The 21,737-nt window shown below is 40.1% G+C and overlaps 2 protein-coding genes across 4 annotated transcripts in view; one reads left to right on the forward strand and one right to left on the reverse strand.

The window, feature by feature from the left end:
- TNPO2 (transportin 2) overlaps positions 1-4,666 on the reverse strand; it is a 36,691-nt gene extending 32,025 nt beyond the window's left edge. Inside the window, exons 1-3 of one of the 3 annotated variants that reach the window (XM_007420964.4) lie at positions 4,500-4,666; positions 1,759-1,874; positions 1,139-1,214 (exon numbers count right to left, since the gene is read on the reverse strand). In XM_007420964.4, coding sequence (XP_007421026.1) covers positions 1,139-1,214; positions 1,759-1,857 — 175 coding nt within the window. In that variant the 5' untranslated portion in view covers positions 1,858-1,874; positions 4,500-4,666. Of the gene's footprint in view, positions 1-1,138; positions 1,215-1,758; positions 1,875-3,983; positions 4,428-4,495 lie in introns of those variants that run through there. The other 2 variants (XM_025168604.2, XM_007420965.4) reach the window with 2 other exon arrangements.
- A 3,068-nt stretch (positions 4,667-7,734) lies between these two features.
- On the forward strand, positions 7,735-21,138 carry LOC103067357 (RING finger protein 11-like). Its single transcript, XM_007420966.4, has 3 exons — positions 7,735-7,954; positions 14,355-14,524; positions 19,518-21,138. Exons 1-3 carry the CDS (start codon positions 7,823-7,825, stop codon positions 19,687-19,689), a joined length of 474 nt encoding a protein of 157 aa, XP_007421028.2. The 5' UTR covers positions 7,735-7,822; the 3' UTR covers positions 19,690-21,138.
- The last annotated feature ends 599 nt before the right edge of the window (positions 21,139-21,737 follow it).

The raw sequence follows: 21,737 nt of genomic DNA on the forward strand, positions 1-21,737 counted from the left end.
CTGAGTGGCTTCAGATATATGACTTATGTTAAAGTATGCTCACAGTTTAGCATACGTTCTAGCATTTTCCTTCCCCTCCCTCCATAATGGGAGATTTTTATAAGACTTAGCCTATAATTCATAGCAATACTGGAGATCATAGTACAGTACTTTAATTAGAGTTTAAAAAATCAAGATCCAGGGATTATTCAATACAGCTTTTTTTATTTTCAGTGTACTAAAGTATTATGGCTGATGGGATAAACACTACTGCCTGGATACCAAAGATCAAAACTTAAGAGTCAATAATATTAGCCTCTTAGTAGATTAAATTTTGTTTAAAAAGAATGCAACATGAGAGACCTTAAGGATAGCTAGAGCTATATGAGCTCCAGCTGTCACAAAACAAATGGGAGCATTTTAATGTACCAATAAAATCTACTGTGTAGAATTAAAAGATGTTTTGTCCTTAAGTCATCCAACAAAACTGCCAAAATTTAAGAAAAAAATGCAGTTATTTCATTCAGGAGTACAGTTATTTCATTCAATTCCAGTACAAGCTATGGCTTCTTACAAATTACTGTAAAGATACAAACAATTTCAATTCTTTTGGTATACTTAAAAATCAGGAAACTACTACAGACCTTTAGTCATCAGTCGCAGAACAATTTTATCTATAGGATCTCTTGCACATTAATTTGTTTACAATGGGCTTGCCTTCCTCTTACCCTATTCTGGATTCTTTCATTGGAGCTCTTCCAAAAGCTCAGCCCATTAACCCTTGCTCTACCATTTTAAAGAAGGGTATATTTCTAATGTAATGAAGGATGACAGCATAAACAGTGGTAGGCAAAACCAAAGAAGCTAGAGTTTTTGATTCCTGAAATCCTCCTTTGCTTGCTAAGCCACAGAGAGGACCAAATTACCAGTCTTGCATCAAAGGAATGGGAAATCTCCTTTAAGCTGATAAATCAGGCAGTTTTCCAACATTACTCAGAAGCTGAACATGCCATTTCACTTAAGCCAAAATCTAATTTTGCCAAAATATTCTAATGGCCACTTGATTAAAGCAGACATTATAAATTAGATATTGTATCCCAATACTATACAGACATACAGCTTTTTAAAACTTATGTTGTAATAGATTTAATGGACTTACCCTCAGATTTCAGTCGCGTTAAGACAAATATCAAATAGTTATTGAAATCAGGGAACTGGTTGAGCTGTTTCAGTTTCTGTGGCATTAGTTAAGAATTTATTCTTAATATGTCCTATAACCAAATGTCACTAAAAACCCATTTTCTTCAGCCACAGATGTAATAGTATAAGACCATACTGCCCTATGAGAACACCTTTCCACAGCCTGGTGTTCGCCAGATGTGCTGGAATGCAAGTTCCATAATCATCCAGCCATCCTGTTAGGGAAGGCTACAACAAGAATAAGACACTGCCAAAAGTACTGCTTTCAAGTTTGTTTCTTGCTAGCACTATTTTAGAGCAGCAGTCTGTAATCCCCTCCAGTGACCTAGATTATAAATCCAATCAGCATTACTGCTGGTCCAGAAAGATGGGAGTTGTAGTCTCAAATACCTGGAAGCTACTAGGTTGGGAAAGTTGTTTTAAAGCGTTTGTTTATTGCACTAGCACATTATTCCCCAATGTGACATATTGGTTTTCCCCCCTCTATTCTTTAAGTTCATTGCAAATGAGAGCTGCATTTTGCCCTCTGTCTTATATCTCAAGCACTCTCTGCAGCAATGCTAATTATTTCAAGGATACATCTTGCACAATACGCTGGGTTGCTGTGTTTGGAGATTGGGAATCTTTGAGTAACTGAAGAACTTGTTGAAGGCCCTGTTCATCTGGCTGCCAGTCCATGATGGAAAACTGCCTATCTGCAGTTAGAAAAAGAATTATTAACATTAAAACAAACTAAAAGTAGTTACAAACATTAAAAGCAAAGCTAACAGTAGACTTCCTTAAGAATGCAACCTGGATATTAATCTACATGCAAAATTACATGGCTACACACATTTGATCATCACTGCTTTTATAAACCAAACATAGGAAATCCAGACAAATAAACGTTTACTTCAGCCCAGTCCAGCTTATATTCAGGAAAGAAAGGATGTAATACAAATCTGAGATTTTGCTATCAGGACTTAAACATACATTAGTAAAGAAAGGTAACAATTTAATTCCATATTTCTGTGGTGTAGGACATGCTGAAGACCAGCTACAGAGTTCATGAATGGGCAGATTTCATATTTCATCAGCAAAATACTTTTATACAACACAATACTCTGCATGAACTTTGTAAGTAACATTGCTATAGTTCCCTATGAAAACAGAAGAATATGCAAGACAGAATAAATAAAGCCTAGCAGGAACTTTTATCTACAATATTGCATCTGAGGCAACATTTCTTCAAATAAAAGCAATTAGAAGCTGCTAGAAAAACAATATGAGGCAGCATAGTCAAGATCGACTTATGACTCAGCACAGCATCTAGTCATGGTGGGGCAGAGGGGGCAGGGAACTATTACTTCCACCACGTTCTCCCGTATCGAGAGATAGAGACTGAGGACTTGCACTGAAATAAATGGAAAATATTTTATGTGAAGACAGCAAAGAAAGTTAATGCAGAGAATGATACGGGATGAAGAGAAGAAGCTGGATGCCTTAATTTACCATCTTTTAAAATGGTAAATTAAACATTAAAAAGAACTGTAAATTCCCCAAACCCATTAACTTATTTGACTCCCCCACTCCTCCAACTTCATTTTCAGGCCTTTAGCTAAAATTCTTGGTAGAACTGCTTCTTCACTCCAATATACTTCAATGACCAGCTTTGCCATGAAATACAACAGATTTCTTTTTCAAATCTTTCAGATTACTACTTGAGCACATGCACTCATACATGTCAAATGCTTATTTGCTGCAGGCAATTCAGTTATTTCTCAAGTAGTGGTTCAATCATTTCCAAGCTCTGATACTCTGTATCTCAGGAAAAAAAACCCATTATGTTTATTTATACATAGGTGTAGGATTTCTACATACACCCAATATTCTATGATATACTAAACAACAAAATTATAACTTCTTAACTGTGTTTATTTAGTTTTTCTTTACATTTCAGTCAAGAATGAATGCTTTTCTTACTATAAAAATTAAACTGTGGGACCTGCTCTTCCTCCTTAAAAAGTCCCCCTTTCTTCTGCTGTTTTGTCAGCATTTAATGTCATATGCTCCAAAACACTTACCCAATTCTTTTTTTAAAAGATCAACATTGCTATGACCTAATGCAAGGCAACCTTTTATTACGTTTGAACTGAATAGCATGATACTGTTCCAAAACAGGGACTAAAAGAATTACAGTAAAACCCAGGATATTATTGGAAACAGGTGCTTAAGGATAAGGTATTTATAAAGCCCTCAGAAGAGAAAATACAAAGCAAGCATTGCTATGAAAATCAGTATATAGAACCTTCAATTCTAAAGGATTATATAGAAGATTCAAGACTTGCTAATGGCAGACATCTGTACTTGGAAACTGGCAAAAGTTTCCAACTCCCAATAATTTTAAATAGTGACAGAGAAAAAAAAGGTTCTATTCCTCCTATCGTAAGCTCCTGAAACCAAGCATAAATGCTTGAAAGGAGACCATACTCAGAAAAAAAAAAGTTATTCTACCATTCTATAGTAGATATTTTGACGGGGCTTCTGGGGGAAAAACAGACTGCATCAATTTAAAAATCTGTACGCACTAGACAGCAGAACCCAGGAAACCCATTTTCTTCTATTCCATCATCCCGCAAGGCAACAATCACTAACGATTAAACGGAGCCTCCATGTTAAAAAAGATTATCTCCAAGCACCGGGAGGAGGAGGGAGAGGAGGGCCAATCGTATAATAAGAGAAAGCAATACTTTCTTGCCCTTTCTGAGCTTTTCGAAAGCATCTGGGCGGTTGTTTTCGGAAATAAGATGTTGGACTAATCGAACCTGTGCTCTCGATCAGCCAGGCTTTTGTCTTGCGTTTTTGAAGCACATTTCCGTGCAGTTCCCAACGCGTTTGCTTCTGTCTCCGCCCGCCCGGCTTCTGCAGCATCACCTCCTACACAGAGGCACCATGGAAAGTAGCAAGCACTGCGGGGCCCCTGAGGCCCCCCCAGAAAAGCCACAGTCGGTCCCGAGACCGGAGGGCCCCACCAGCCGCAACTGAAGCTTCTGGGTTCCTCCCCACCAGCCACGCCGGGCCAGACACGCCAAGAAGCTCGGCTAGCAACGTCGCGCCCACCGACCCACCCCGTTCAAGCATGGCTGGCGTCTCCTCAGACAATCGGAGGGTCCGCTCCGCTACCGGCCCTCCTCACCATCCAACCGCGGCACCCTCAGGCCAGCCTTGGCCGGACTCCTGAAGGCTCTCCTTCACCCAACTCCTGTCTAGGCCGAGGCTCGCGCCATCGCCTCACACTGGCGCTCCTGACCCTCCACCGACCACCCCGACAAGGTACCTGCCCGGTCTCCGCGTGCCCAGGCTGAGGCCGCGGCGTCAGCTCCGAAGGAGGGAGAGAAAGAAGGAAGGAAGGGGGCGGCAAGCCAGAAGCGAACGCTACACGCGGACGGTGAGCCGGGCCGGCCGCCGTCTCTGCCTGTCACGTGTCCCAGCGCAAACGCGAAAGGAAGCGGAGCCGCTTACGCACGTCGGAGGAAGAAAGCACATCGTGTAGTCCAAGAAAGGGCGGTAGCCACACCTCTTCTTCTGGAGTCTGGGTACTAGAGGTCACGTGGCACAACCTTCCCATGCAGGGAATGGTCCCAAACAGGAACAAATGCTATTTTCGAATGGATTTCTAAAACGTTTAATTTATAACAAGCAGGCAGTTTTTCTTTGTACAGGTGATCATAGGCTCTGTCTTCATGAAATGCTAACCCATGCTTAACGGAACCATGGCTTACTGAATTAATCCAATGTCCTTCATCTGCACAGAATACTAAACCACAAAGTAGCCAATACAAATAGTCTAAAGTACTGTACCATGCATACTTAGGCACTTGTTACTTTACTGTTAAGGGAAACCCAGGCAATTGGTTTGAATAAATATGAAAAATCTGCTTGCAGGTACAACTATTGAGTTGCACATTAGCCAACCACATTTTAGGTAAATAGGATTTTCAGATCCAGAGTTGATTAGGTTCAGTGTGCTATGTGAAATGAAACAATTTGATTAAGGTATGAAATGGTGGATTAGTTAACAATGGATTCTTCACCATGGAAACAGTTCAACTTGGAAACAATTCAACAGTTCTGTGGCATATTGAAGTCAATGCAACTAGAAAATCTTGGTTATGTTCACAAAGCATGTTAACACATGCTTAACTGTTGTTCATTCAGTCCCTCTTAAACAACCAGCAGCAACATCATGCTTGTCAAGTCTCCTCACATGAGGAAGAGAAGGAATTCTGCTTGACAAACATGGCAGGCTGAGTTCTCACAAAACATTAACCTAGAATATTGTGAGAACTCAACCTGCCATGTTTGTTAGTACCTGGTTTTTGGTTCAGCGTGCCATATAACCACAAAATACCTCATGCTTGCTGTAGTAGGCTTATACCAAGACTTTCAAAATCTCTCATCACAAGAAAAGGTTAAAAAGCTGTGGAAGATGGGTAATGTTGCCCATTAATACTACCATATATTGCACAATATTTAGTTCTGCAGTCCTATACAGTGATGTGACAATCTTGTATAAAGTAAAGAAGCATGTTTCCACATTTTTGATTCTGTATTGATTTAACAACATGTGTATTTCTTTGGGAAAGAAGCATTCAATATATATTATGGAACATTACCTGCAATTAATATTGATAATCAAAAGATTAAAGAATTGGAGCAAAAAAAACACACCTCACAATGAGAGTACTCTGTGCAGACAATGGCTGCTTCTAGTTAATGGCAGACCTATTATCTCTCTGAGGTTGACCTCTCACTTTATATTTGTGAGTATGTTATCCTTACATCTCTTCTTTCAGCTGTCACCTGTATGGATACTCACAGCAATAACCTCCTCACATCTGAAATAGTTTGGTGTGGGTGGGATGATTACTTTGTAAGAGTTCCACCAGCTGCTCAGCAGATAATAGTCAGATACACCTTTGCTCCTTGCTAGTGTACAGTGTCTAATATGGCTGAGTTTCATGAAATCCATAAAAATGTTTAACAGAATTTGTTAAGCATTTTAATTACTACAAAATTCCTTGTTTTTACTGAATATTGTGATGTACTGCAGCTACAAGTTTAAACTATGTGAACAGACAGTGCTTCATGTTTAGATATTTTTATACTGTTAATGACTCTGAATTCCAGGGATAGAATGTTTTAAAAATAATGGTTGTAATCATACCATAGTGAATTAATTTAGTCACTTGGGTTCACACAACACATTGAAAGTAACCTAATTTTAATCTGGCCTGTTGTGCAAATCCAGGAAATACACAAATGCTGATAAAAGTATGGTCTTCCTAAAGTACTAAAAACCAAATACCTGAAATTACAAAATGCGGAGGATATGCATATGTAACAGATCATATCCTATTTAAATTAGAAGTGTACTGCCTGTGCAGTAATTAACATATGGAGTTTTAAAATTATAAAGCAAAAATGAATAGGCTTTCTTAATAATTAAAATGTACTGAGTGTGCTTAGTGATCTTGATTATTTGGCCTTGCTTCCTTAGGAAACAAACTTGTACATAAAAGTTAAAATCATATTTTACTTCCAAAGAACAAACTTCTCAAAAATGAGAAGAATAAGACAAGAAAAAAAAGTTGGACTAGAAGGTCAGTGCAAATATCTCCAGAATACTTGGAGGTTAATCAAAGCCACATTAAATAAAACAGAATGCATACTGTATATATAGGTGAAATAACATCAAATCCCATAAGGCTTCTTTCAGGAAGCAGAAGCCTTGCCCAATCTAAGAGAAAAAAAGAGCACAAAATTGACAGAAGAGAGAGAAATACACAGTGAGGGATATACCCTCCCCCTTTCAAAGAACATTAAGACCTACAATACTGTAATCATTTAACTGCCCCACATAAAACACCAACAAAATCCTCTCCCTTGTGTCAAAGCACTGACGGTGTTACTTAGATTGGCAATGAAACGTTCATAACATGAAAACCAAGCTCAGCGAATACCAAAGTCCCAAGGTAGTTGATTGTTGGATGACGGAAGAGCTATAGAAAATAGGAAAACAATTCATGGTACACGATGCAAGAGACATTTGCTGGAGTTGATGGTTTCATGAAGAGTTCTACATTTTCTTGACAAACCATTAGATCAGATGTTACCCATCAAAAACATTTAAACGTCAGGTGTGAAATGCTTCTAGCAAAAATTTGTAATGCATGCAATCGCCAAGACAGCACTGTTAATTCCGTACTGTAATAGATTTATCTCAAAAATCAGTGGGAGAGGGACTATTTAGTAGCTTTATCACTACTGCGCATATAACTTCATATAATTTTAAAACTATACAGTAAGAGCACATAATTGACTGCATGGCGGTGCCTGCCTTATTCAGTATCAGCTTGAAAGGAAAGGAGGCTGAAAGTGATGTGATGTACCGTACCGTACCTATTTTCCTTCTCCACCCCACCCTCAAGGGAACGAGTTCTTTCGTATTGCGCAAGCGCAGATCCTCAGAACTGAGAACTACAATTCCCGACATGCTAGGCGAGGCGGCCCCTCTTTCCCAGCCGCCACTCCCCCCTCCCTCCGGAGCTGGTGGACGGAGGTTGCCCGGGCCGGTCCCGGCAGCGGCCCGGAGCGGGCGGGCATGGGGGGCTGCCTGTCCTCGCAGGCAGCTGATGACCTGTCGCTACTCAACGATTCTACCGGCGATGGGGCGAGTCTTGGACCTGGAGACCCACCCCCACCGCCCCTCCCTGCCCCGCCGCCTCCCTACCAGGTATCGCGCCGGGTGGGGAAAGGAGCCACGCACAGCATGAAGCTCTGGGGCTGATGATGCTCTCATGCTCTCGCCAGTTGGGGTCAGCTTTGAGTAGTCCGCGAGGGGTAGCGTGCAGACGAGAGGGGGGGACTCGGGTGGCATTCGGGAATGTCGCGACTCGGGGGCAAGTAACGCGAGATGGGCTGGGGATGGCCGGAGCCATGATGGAGAACTTGACTTCGTCCACACGTGAACTAGACCGTAGGAGATAAGGACAGGTCTTGCTGCAGTGTTGACCACCGCTTGTCCCGCAGATGCTACCAGGATGAATTCATTTAGCGGCGACTGGCTTTGTTGCACAGTTTTGACCAAGGGGTGGAAACATATTTTTAAACTTGGGGTGGATTTAGAGGAGGTTTTTATTGTGCAGTTGTTGTCCTGCCTCATTTGTGAAAATTTAGAGTCCAGAAAATGACGTCTTCTATTTGTAACCTTCCTGTGTTTTCTCATTGCTTCCTGTTTTTCCCCCTTATTACGGAATATCTTTTGAGGAAAACATGAAATATCAGCTGCACAATATGTTTTTGTGCTAGGAACCATCAGTCTGGAAGCCCCCCTGATTGAAGAGAAGGCTTTTGCCTTGTTAACACTTGGGCTGCTGTGGGTGTGGGCTAGTCTACATTTGACCTACTGTAATTACTCTTCACTACCACAGAAAAAGCTATGAAACATAAATTAATAGAATCAGGCTAAGATCATGGCCAATATTCTAAGTAAAGAGCTAGGAACTATCATTAAGTTATGGAAAAATGCCAGCTTATTACAAGACATGGGATGAAAAGTTGCTGGGGTAATTTATTAGACACTGTTGTAGTGGGGGGCTTTCAGACAAGGACTCCTAGTGCTATCAAGCAAAGGAATTGTGCAACCATTCTGTCTTTTATTTCTTAATGTATTTTATGTACAGGTAGTCCCTCGGTTAAGAACACCTGGTTTATGGATGACCCATAGTTAAGAACAGAGCATATTGTAGCAAAATTAAAGTTAAATGTACATTGATTTGAGTTAAATACACAAAGGTTCAAGTTCATTACATGATACTACTTATACAGTATTATACAATAATACTGTTCTGGCTTGCATACAAATTTGACTTAAGGACAGATCTTGGGAACAGAGCTCATTCGTAAACTGGGGAGTACCTGTAGCAGGAAAAAAAGATAGAAAAAACAGGAGGAGTTACAAAAGGAAGCTGGCATTGGATGTCCTATAACATTTCATGAATGAGACAGGGAGAAAGACAATAAATGAGCCTTTGGCTGCATTCTGTGGGAGAAAACCAAGAATCAAATGTCTCTTAATCCATGAACAGCTTGGTTCACTTTAGTCCAGTATTTTATTTCTTGCAGTGGCTAGTCAGATACTTTTGGGATGTTTGTAAGCGGGAAATGGAAATACACCCTTCTGTCACCATTATTCCCTCGTACCTGGTATTTGGAGGCATGATGCCTCTGACCCAGATGTAATATTGAGCTTTCATTACTGATAGACACTATGAATTTAGCCAATCCCCTTTGAAAGGTACCCAAGTTAGTGGCTGTGTCACCATGTCTTAATGAATGCTACAAGTTAATTATGCACTGTACAAAGTATTTGTTTTGTCTGTCTAAATCTCAAGTCAGGTGGTGCCTTGAGAGATGGAGAAAAACTTCTCCCTATCAATTTTCTGTTTACTATTCATGATTTTATATGCTTCAGTCATGTCCTCAGTCACCCCTTTTTCTAAGCTAAAGTCCCTAAAGTTCTAACTTTTTTTTTTTTTTTGGCAAGGAAGTTGTCAGATCCCCTCATCATTTTTTAAATTTATTTCATTGCTATCTTGCCTTTCATATAGCAGCTCAAGGCAGCACATGTAGGGCTCCAACCTCTGGTTATTCCCTACAACCAGAACCCTGTGAGGTAAGTTGAGTTGACAATGACTGTCCCAACGTCATCCGGTGAACTTAATTTCCATCTACTGTGCTTTTTTCCATTTCTATTATATACATTTTAAAATGTGAGACCAGAACTGTTCAAGGTGTTCCAGAAGTGGATTCATATAAAGATATTACAGTGTTGACGGTTTTATTTTCAATCCATTTCCTAATGTTCTCTAGCATTAAATTTGCCTTCATAGCTGCCACACACTGAATCAACAACATTAATCAACAACTATGTATATATGAAGTTAGATTTTTTTGCCCCAGTGTTCATCAGTTTACACATACATAAATTGTGAACTACATTAGTCATTTGGTTGGCCATTCACCCAGTTTAGAGAGATCCTTCTTGATTCCTTCATAATCACTTTTAGTTTTTACTTCCCTGAATAGTTCTGCATCATTTCTTATCTCTAAGTCATGATCATTTATGAACAAATTTAAAAGTACCAGGTTCTTGAGGGACTCCACTTCTTACTTCAGTCCTTTGAAAGTCCTCTTATCTCATTATTGCTAAATTAACTCAAGAGCTTTTGATGAGGATCTCTGTCAAATTTGAATTGCAAGTGAAATTGGATAGAGGGAAACTGGAATATGAATCATGCTATGAAAGTGCTAGCAATCAGGGACTGTTTCCTAAAGCGAATGAAGGTCTGAACCATGTGTTAAGCTTCCAGTGAATGTTTAGAAAACAAATCCCATTGATTTAATGTGCTGCTATCTCTTTCCAGAGATAAATTACCTAGCACATGTAGCTTGGTGTCACTCTTTCAATAGTTGTCCCAGCTGCCTCTGATTTCTGTTCCTTGTATCTGAGGTTTGGGAGCAATTACATTTTTCTTTTACATTTTCACAAGCTGTCACACATGCAGGCCAGTTTTTTCCAAAGTGGGGTAGCTCTTCTATAGAGAAGACTGAGAAGTAAAGAGTAGTTTTATGTTGTATGTTACTACAGACCTGACTGAAATTGTTATATGCTAATTCATGGTTAACTAAGTCACAGCTTACCCAATTGCCTGGATTCATACAACACACTGAACCATAAATTTAACTATGGGCTGTGTTCATATAGCATCCTGAGCTAAAAACTAGCCATCCACTTTAAGCTAGGCATGAACAATTTGTGCAGTAAGTAGCAGGGAAATGGAATAAAGCAGTAATTTTCCATTGTTTGTAGTGGATGTTTAAAAAGAGACTGTATGTGTGAGTAAGGATTTACAAGCAACAATCTGCTGAAATAAGGCAGAGATTCATAAGCTTGATGTTTAAAAAGACCAAGACCAAGCTAGCCCTATAGAATTCATTACTATATAATTGCAGAGCATAGATTGCTTAAAAAAATAGTTACAGTGGGACAAAAAAGTATTTAGTCAGCCACCAATTGTGCAAGTTCTCCCACTTAAAAAGATGAGAGAGGCCTGTAATTTTCATCATAGGTATACCTCAACTATGAGAGACAAAATGAGAAAAAAAATCCAGAAAATCACATTGTCTGACTTTTAAAGAAGTTATTTGCAAATCATGGTGGAAAATAAGTATTTGGTCACCTACAAACAAGCAAGATGTCTGGCTCTCATAGACCTGTAACTACTTCTTTAAGAGGCTCCTCTGTCCACTCGTTACCTGTAGTAATGGCACCTGTTTGACCTTGTTATCAGTATAAAAGACACCTGTCCACAACCTCAAACAGTCACACTCCAAACTCCACTATGGCCAAGACCAAAGAGCTGTTGAAGGACACCAGAAACAAAACTGTAGACCTGCACCAGGCTGGGAAGACTGAATCTGTAATAGGCAAGCAGCTTGGTGTGAAGAAATCAACTGTGGGAGCAATAATTAGAAAATGGAAGACATACAAGACCACTGATAATCTCCCTCGATCTGGGGCTCCATGCAAGATCTCACCCCGTGGGGTCAAAATGATCACAAGAATGGTGAGCAAAAATCCCAGAACCACACGGGGGGACCTAGTGAATGACCTGCAGAGAGCTGGGACCAAAGTAACAAAGGCTACCATCAGTAACACACTATGCTGCCAGGGACTCAAATCCTGCAGTGCCAGACGTGTCCCCCTGCTTAAGCCAGTACATGTCTGGGCCTGTCTGAAGTTTGCTAGAGAGCATTTGGATGATCCAGAAGAGGATTGGGAGAATGTCATATGGTCAGATGAAACCAAAGTAGAACGTTTTGGTCTAAACTCAACTCGTCGTGTTTGGAGGAGAGAGAATGCTGAGTTGCATCCAAAGAACACCATATTTACTGTGAAGCATGGGGGTGGAAACATCATGGTTTGGGGCTGTTTTTCTGCAAAGGGACCAGGACGACTGATCCGTGTAAAGGAAAGAATGAATGGGGCCATGTATCATGAGATTTTGAGTGAACACCTCCTTCCATCAGCAAGGGCATTGAAGATGAAACGTGGCTGGGTCTTTCAGCATGACAATGATCCCAAACACACTGCCCGGGCAACGAAGGAGTGGCTTCGTAAGAAGCATTTCAAGGTCCTGGAGTGGCCTAGCCAGTCTCCAGATCTCAACCCCATGGAAAACCTTTGGAGGGAGTTGAAAGTCCGTGTTGCCCAGCGACAGCCTCAAAACATCACTGCTCTAGAGGAGATCTGCATGGAGGAATGGGCCAAAATACCAGCAACAGTGTGTGAAAACCTTGTGAAGACTTACAGAAAACGCTTGACCTCTGTCATTGCCAACAAAGGATATATAACAAAGTATTGAGATGAACTTTTGATATTGACCAAATACTTATTTTCCACCATGATTTGCAAATAAATTCTTTAAAAATCAGACAATGTGATTTTCTGGATTTTCCCCCCCATTTTGTCTCTCATACTTGAGGTATACCTATGATGAAAATTACAGGCCTCTCTCATCTTTTTAAGTGGAGAACTTGCACAATTGGTGGCTGACTAAATACTTTTTTGCCCCACTGTACAGTGGTACCTCGGTTCACGAACTTAATTCGTTCCGCGACTCTGGTGGCGACCCGAATTGGTCGCGACCCGAATTAAATTTCCCCATAAGGTTCAATGTAAATACGGTTAATCTGTTCTGACCCCTCCGAATTTGGTAGCCAACCAATTTTCGTCGCGTCCCGAATCAAATTTCCCCATAAGGTTCAGTGTAATTAAGGTTAATCCATTCTGAACCATATGTTTGTTTTTTAAACCATAAAAATATGACACAAAGTACAGTACGAAGGGAGAGAATGCTAACCTTGCTCGACGCGACTTCTGGTGTGGAGGACAAGAAGGCGAGTGGGGAGGCAGTTGTTGCTTGGAGGGAGAGTCCCCCTCCCTACAGGAAGCCACGACCACATGTCACAGGAGGAAAAATGGCCGCGGATCCTGTTCGTCACCCGATCTGGCGTTCACGAACGGAGGCAAAATTTTGCAAACAGAGCTGTTCATGACCCGAATTGGTCGTGAACAGAAGCATTTGTGACCCGAGGTACCACTGTACATAAATACATCTTAAAGTCCCAAGCGCCCTGTTCAAATGCAGTGGTTGTGTATGTCAGCCTTTTCCAGCTTGTTACCTTCCATAATTATTAGGTTATGACTCCCATTATTCCCAAAGCCATGCTGACTAGTAATTGTGGAAGCAGTACTCCAACATGTTGGGAAGGCATCAAGTTGGAAAAGAGTGATAAATGCACTTGAAGTTGACTGCTAATGTAAATGTTGTTTCTGATATTCCTGCTCTGCAAGTTTTAGTTAGGGACAGTTGGACAAACTATGAAGTGGACTGTTGACTTCAGCCAGCATTGTAATTCTTGTGTCCTCCTGAAATTCTGAATGGAGCAGTATTGTTTAGGATTTCTGTGTGCAATACAGAAAGTATTTGTGCATTTTTGTTGCCTAATGTGCCTCATTAGTTCAAAATATAATGGATCAGGAGAAATGGACATATTGGCACCTGAAAGAAATTGGGAAATTATCTTTGTATGCTAACATACCGCTAGTCCAAATGTTTGTCTGTTCAAAATACAAGACTAGTTAGAAATACAAGTAGGGGATCCAATCATTTAATGGTGAATTAATGGCTTGCATGGATCATAACATGTGTGTATAGAAAAAAAAGGCTTCTGTGACATTTAAAAACAACAGCTGATTCAGTCCTCTAGAAAAGCTTCAGACGCTCATTAGACAACTTATTTTAGCCCATCCGGCATACTACAATATTATCTTACAGTTCGGTCCCGTGTATGTCAAAATGTTAAATAGCTCTGTGTGTCAGTGTAGGATGTTTCTGAACTATTTGTTACAGTGGGAACATGTTAAATGAGTGGGTATTTTCAACTTTCTAGCAATCTGGGAGAAAAGGGAATTGTTCCTTGGATTACTATGTGTAAATATGAGTACATTTAACAGGCTACTTATGAGAATAGCAAATGCTCAGCTACACTGTTGTCTGACTTTCTAGGATCACACTCCAATTCCAGTGTATCATCCAACGCCTAGCCAGGCACGTCTTGCCACACAACTAACAGAAGAAGAGCAAATCCGGATAGCTCAAAGGATTGGACTAATTCAGCACCTTCCTAAAGGAATATTTGATCCGGGCTCAGAGCCATCAGAAAAGAAAATCAAAGAGTATGTTTCCATGCACAATGCTTTAAATGTATTTTGCTAAGTCAGAACAAATCCTGAAAGTATTACAGTAATTAATTGCTAATGAATGCAAAAATAACCTTTATAATTCATTGACTTGGTATGCAGAAATGGCCTTCCAAAATGCAACAGGAATATACTATATTTTACATTCTTTGATTTAAAAAAAACAAATTATTACTACCCTAAAGAAAAGCTGCACTTAGTTTAGGCATTCTGCAAGATATAATGCAGAATAATATGGACATCAGTATGTATTTTTTTAGTGTACTTTCCAGAGGTTGTACTTAAGTCTCTTGAATCCACTTCCAAAACTTGAATAACTCACTACACAAAATGATAGAAATGAATTATTGTAGAGAGCTTGAAGAAAAGACAGAGCACTATTTTCAATGCTGAAATGGCTAACAGATCTGTCTTTAAGGGAAAGTTGAAAGAAGTGGACAAAATCTATGCATAAAAGAATTCTAATATGTTTACCAAATTTAAGAATTATAATTAGATATTGCTGTCCCTCTCATCAGTGTAGCAAAAACAGGGATGGAATAAATGAATACAGATTAATTAATGAATCATACTCAAGACAGTCTGAATGTTGAGGCTGATTACCAGGTGAAATGAGAATTTTGTACTATACCAATGATCTGTTTCCACCCCTTTGTCCGGTAGTAATTTTGTACACATCTGTAATAATGCCTGTCTCTCATTTTCTAAACAAACAAAATCACAAGAAAATAGATATATCTAGTTCCTGAATCAACTGAGGGAGAAAGAAAAAGTAATTCTTCTGTTGCAAACTTTTCTTTGAATATAAATCCTACCTAGTTAGTACCGCACTACTGACGTTCAAACATCTTGGATGATATGAAGGATACAGGATTCTGATGAAAGGTGTGGGATAAATTGAGATACAGAATGGACATGTTCTAGGAAAAAGCATGGCTGCTTGGAATTCTGAATAAGAGCATTCTATAAACACTGCAGAGCTTTGTTATGGTTTTATGCTTAACTATTAAAATAATTACAGGTAGTCCTCGCTTAATGACCACAATTGGGACTGGCAGTTCTGTCACTAAGCACACAGTTGCTAAGTGTAAAGCCATGTGACCATGACAGGCTTACAACGTCACTTCCCATTTTGGTTGTTAACCAAATAACCCCAGTCATTAAGCAAGACATCATATGACTGTGACTTTGATTTTACTTCCATGTTCTCCATTAACTTTGTCAGAAGCTGGTTGTGAAGCATGCAAATGATGATTACATGACTGCAGGACATTGTGATGGTCATAAATGTGCACTGGTTGCAAAGTTCCCAAATGGCGACCACATGCCTGAGGGTTATTGTGATGGTCATACATGTGAGGACTAGTTGCAAAGCTGTTTTATTTTTTTACAGCATTGTAACTTTGAATGGTCTCTTATCAAGGCAGTTCAGCAAGTGAGGACTACTTGTAATGAGCTGCATATTTCTGAACTTTTTCTCTGGAAAGGACAAAGAGAGAGCAGCCTTTCCCTGTTAAATGTGTTGCAGTACAATTCCCATGGATAGTCAAAATGATCCAGAAATTTGGACTGTGCTTCTTTGCACTGAACCAACAGAACAGTATTTATTTCAAAATCTCAGAATTACAGAGAATATGAAAAAAGATATATTTAAACTGAAAAAAAAAAATTTTCATCACTACTTCTATATATACCTTAGTTTGATGTTCTTAGATATGAGGATAATGTTTGTTTCTTAAGGATAGAATATATTAATAGGCCATACTTTATCCAGTTTTAGTTCAGCTAATGCTCTAGTTTAAGGATTATGTAGATAAAAAGATGTTTTGAACTCACTCAGTTGAAAAACTGAAGAAGAGCGGTTCTGCCTATAAGTATCTGGCATGCTTTCTAATACAGGGAGTCCTTGTTTAACTACGGTAATAGGGACCAACAATCCATTGCTAAGTGACGCAGTCATAAACTGCAATGTCACACAACTTACGATGGCAGTTGCGGTAGTCCCAGTTGCTGCCGTCAGGCAAAATCCACAGTTGCAGCATCCCGCAGTCATGTGGTCACCATTTGCAACCTCCTGCCAGCTTCCCATTGACTTTGCTTGTCAGAAGCTGGCACTGAAGGTTGCAAATGGTGACCACATGACTGCAGGACGCTGTGACCATCGTAACTGCCAGTTGCCAAGCGCCCGAATTGTGATCACATGACTGTGGGGATGCTGCAACTGCCACATCTACGAGGATCTGTTGTAAGCCCCCCTTGTTCAGCACTGTCATAGCTTCAGTCACTGAACGAGTGGTGGTTCAATGAGAACTACCTGTATAGCCACAAATTCTATTCTTGGTCTCTGAAGATGAAGCCCATAGCACAGGCAATACAGGTAGTCATCATTTAGTGACTACCTCATTTAGTAACTGTTCACAAGTACAATGGTGATGAAAATCAAAATTTTACAACCAGTCCTTGCATTTACGACCTTCGCAAGTCTGTAAAGTAAAGGAAAGCTGAAGTAAGATCATAAGCACAGTCGTGATTTCACTTAGTGACCACTTTGTTTAATAACTGAGTTGCCAGTTGTTTGTTATCATATGTTAGATGATTTCCTAACATATGTCGTGTTGGAGGCTTACTTACATATCCTAGTCAGGCTATCCCACTGGAAGTTCCTCAGACTGCATACAGGAAGGACTAGTTCTGGTTCAAACTACTATTCTTCGGACTGGCCTTAGCATCCAGAGTATTTACCAAAGAGATGGCATCCATTATGGGACAGCTCGGTCCTCATGGTCCTCATTTCACCTTAGAATAAATTGTTTATCAGAACACCCTCTATGGAAAAAGCAATTAACAGCCTGATCTTGATGCTTTGATGCCTCACAGAGCATGATTCCATGGTGAATTTCACCAAGACCGCATTCATATTATTAAAGCAGATCTGTGCCTGGGAATCACCATCAGCAGGGAGGAGAGGAAACACTTCTTGTCTCAGGAGAAGACCCTTAAGGTTTGAAGAGTGTGAGGAAGACCCTAACATCTTAAGAGGGCAACCCTCATGATTACAAGGATAATGATTACAACTCTTGATTCAGTACCATAGGCCCAATTCCATTCCAGATCACTCCAGTGGCTCCTTTTTCCACTCTAGACCCAGTCCCATCTGCACATGACAGTGCCAAGCAAGGGAACCCAATCATTGCATTGATTGCTAATTATAGCCAAACTGGCACAGGGAAAGCCACTCAGAGAGCTTTCTGATCAAGTAACCACAGAAGCCATCCTAATGAGGTGGGGAGCCTAATTCTAAAACAGATTGATGCAGAGATGATGGTCCCATCACAGATTGGCACTGCCTATTAACAAACTGGAATTAAGGGTAGTATGAATGGCTCTGAAGGCATCTTCACACTAGGTAAATTGGTATCAGATGGACAATATAATGACCAAAGCCTATGTAAAAACAAGTTGGATGGATGAAAATCATGGGGCCTTCAGAAGGAAGCAATACAACTACTGTAATAATGTGAATAAAGAAACATCTATGTTCCATATCAGCAAAGATCACTAAACACTATAGCCAACTGGCTGAGTTATCAGCACTTGAGGAGAGGGCATCCTACACTGAGATTTTTTTTGCTAGATTTCAGAAAGATGGGGATCCCCTCAGGTGACCTGTTCATAACAGTGGACAACAGATAAGTGTTTCTCCCAATTTTGAGATTACAGAGGGGATCAGTGCCCTAGTGGGTTCATGAACAGAAAGACTACTCTCTGCTTGCCTGGCATTGACCCAAAACTATCCAAAGTGATATTCAAGGTGAATATGTGCAAAGCATTGGGTAATTTTTATTCCCTCCTGGCCCAGGAGCCATGGTTCTCCATTCGAAAGGGGATGAGTGATGATTGAATATGGTATCTTCTTAAAACACCGAAGTATTCTTAAGTTCATTACCTAGTCACAGACTGGCTACAATTTTGCATCTAGAAATTTAATGGGAATCCAGCTACCACTAAGATCTGTCAACTGACTTACTGTGCTTTTGAATTGTGGTATAAAAGAGGCTTGTACTAACAACAGGAATCCCAGAACTTGGGATTTGTCCAAAGGGGGCCAAGAGGGGTTCTGTGTGTATTCTGTCAAAACAAAGTGTGCTAAGAGTGGATCCCTGCTTCATGCCTAAAGTCAATTCCAAATTTCACCAGTAAGAAACTTTACCCCAGTTTCTGCCCAGACCTTTCCAGTCCCAGAGAACCAACCAACACAAAGTAGCTATATGCAGAGAAGGGCACTAAGACTGTATCTCAAACATACTCTAAAGGGATGGAAGATCAATAACAAATTTGCCTCCTATAAAATAGGTATCCTGGAGAGGATACAATCCACCATCAGCCAGTGGGTCAGAGAATGCATTGCTCTGGCATATATAGCCAGCAAGAAGGTAGTCTACTCTGGCATCACAGCACAGTCAGTTGGGAGATACCTGCATCAACAGTATTAACAGCTGTTTTGGATAAGGCATGTTTCTTAGGCAGTGGTTATTGTATCTTATTGATACTGAGGACGGGGATGGGAATGGATTTAATCAGTGATATTCTGATCTCCTGGTTAACAGGGTAAACTGGAGATCAGAAACCCTAGTATCAAGTTAACAAAAATGTTCATTCTTTGTGGGCAGTTTTTGTGAGGCGAGAACATGTTGCTTATACATGGAAGAAAAGCAGCATAGCTCTTGCAAGTTTCCACTTGAAAAAATAATACAAGGGTACTTTCAAATATCATGAACTAAGTTCAGTGCAGAAGGCTGGTGGTATATTTTAAAAAGCTGAGCGTATGGCAAAAAAGTACAGTAACTAGTCTTTTACAACTGTATCTAAACTTACCAAGCAGCAAATTGGGCAGGAAATAGAAGATGGCCTGGAAACCATCTTATAGCACCTTTGTATTAGCATTCAGTTTCTCTTTCTACTTCTCCAGGTGTGTAATCTGTATGCTGGATTTTGTATATGGAGACCCCATCCGATTCCTGCCTTGTCTACACATCTACCATGTAAACTGCATTGACGACTGGCTGATGCGATCATTCACATGTCCTTCTTGCATGGAGCCAGTTGATGCTGCTCTCCTGTCCTCCTATGAGACTAACTGAGGTGGCTCTGGGCCCTGCTCTTGTTCATGCTTCCAGGCTGTGGATATATGGGGGGCCTGGGATGTGGGACATTATTTGCACAATTCTGGGGTACACCAAAGAAACCGGTCCCAGCCCCTATGGACACACACAGCCATGTTGGCTGTACTAAAGGATGATTTGTGCCATATTTTGAGTGCTGCATCCGGGGGGGATGGTGGTGGAAGGAAAGAGAGGGAATGGCAGAACTGAAATTTTCCTTCCACTCTACTCACAATTTAATTTTGTAGAAAATCAAGATTCTTCTTTGACCCAATTATCTACCCTCATACCATTGTAAGTCCCTGTTAAGTACCGAGTACAGTTGTAGGGAACTCTGCTGGAATTCTAACTTGTTAATGAAAGAGACAGTTGTTTAAAGCTGATGCTGGAGATAATCCCATAAGATTTTAAAAGTAAAGAGAAATTCTAAGGCTATTATGCCAGCTCTGGTCAGTTTATGGGAAAAACAATATTTAAAGCATTCCCCATCTATCCCACAGAATTCATTTAAACAAAGTAGGGAAAAATAGGCATTTTACGTTTGGGCTATTGTTGAAAACTCACCTAGCAGCACAAGTACCGTAATACAAAAAACAAGCCTTAGAAGCTAGTTGGCTACCTACCTAGGGAAGCTTGAAGCCGTAACATATGCTGGGAAAGGAGATTGAGCCTGTTCTTGTTGCTTTTGGAAGTGCTTCTTTTTAAAGGTTGATGTTTCAGTTAAGAGAAAAGGATACTAGTCCCTCGCTCTCTTCTTTTATCCATCAAATAAGAGTTTTGTCTATTTTGAAGAAGTGTATGGTCCCTCTTCTCAAATCCTTGTAGGGCAAGCAGATTCTCCACCTGCTTATATAGATTCACCAGACTAGGAGAAAGTCATGTGGATGTAACAGATTTTGAAGGGAACTTTCTCTGTTTTCATTTGGGTGCAGTTCAGTGGAAGGAGCAGGGATGGGGTAAGCACATCTTATCTGTCACAGTGTGAAATTTCTGCCTTTCCGCTATATGGAAACAGTATTGACACTTAGATGTGTTTAGCTTGCTTAAAGTGAGAGATATTTTTATGGAAAGTTTATGATTCAGAATGGTAAGATCCTCCTAGATACTGGTTTTGGGGTAAAGCATCCATGTATTCTGAAGAGTGAAGAAATGTTTATTTGTAGGCAATCTACTATTTGTCTTACATAAATTCAAGAAGACTGTTGTCCCATACAAAACTGTTAGGGCAGGCTGTTCTTATGATGCAGCAAGCCCAGCATTTGGAAAGGCTTTCCTAAGTCATATTGTTTATTGCCTTGCAAGTAGAGAAGTGTGAAAGTGCTTTTCTGATTATGTATTGTCCATAACAAAGATCTAGCACTTGAAAGATTTAAAAAAAACCTGATGTACATTGCATTGAAATGGAAAATAAATAGATTGTCAGCAGTGCCTTCTAAAATGCATACATTGGCCAAGGTGACTGAAGAAATCTTTTCTGTTAGTGGAAGTGAGTAGAACCTGAAGATGAGGTACTCTGAATTATCAAGGATTCTGTTTTGCTCTAACTTTTACCTTACATAGAATTAGAAACTAGCTGCCATTGTTACAATCAAACATGATTCTATACAATAGTAGGATCCTATATTGGTATTGTGTGGCCCTTCTGAAGTTTCTGAATGGAACTCCCAGCAGACCTATTGTAAGGAATCTTGGAAACTGCAAGTTGGCAACAAGAAAATCACACTGGGTTTGGGAATGAAGTCATATCTACTTTCTAAGCCACACTACAAATAATCTTTTATTTGTAATTCCAAAATTGGCAGGGGAAGAAACAGCCCAATGCCCAGACCAGTGATTTGGCCTTGAGAAGACAGTATAGAAAGTTGAAGGAACAAATAGGGCAGTCTAGAAATCAGTTTAAGGCAAAAATAGTTAGCTTGGAGGTTCTTTTGGAGTAGTAAGGGGATATGTGTCAACATTATCTTTTGATCCTTCCCTTTTCTTCTATATTTTCTCATTCGCACAGCCATGGCCCCCCATGAAGCACA

The sequence above is a fragment of the Python bivittatus genome, unplaced genomic scaffold, assembly GCF_059951505.1.
Source record: "Python bivittatus isolate LINGU-HERP-01145 unplaced genomic scaffold, Pbiv_v1 ctg000080_np1212, whole genome shotgun sequence".
In the NCBI taxonomy this organism is placed as follows: domain Eukaryota; kingdom Metazoa; phylum Chordata; class Lepidosauria; order Squamata; family Pythonidae; genus Python; species Python bivittatus.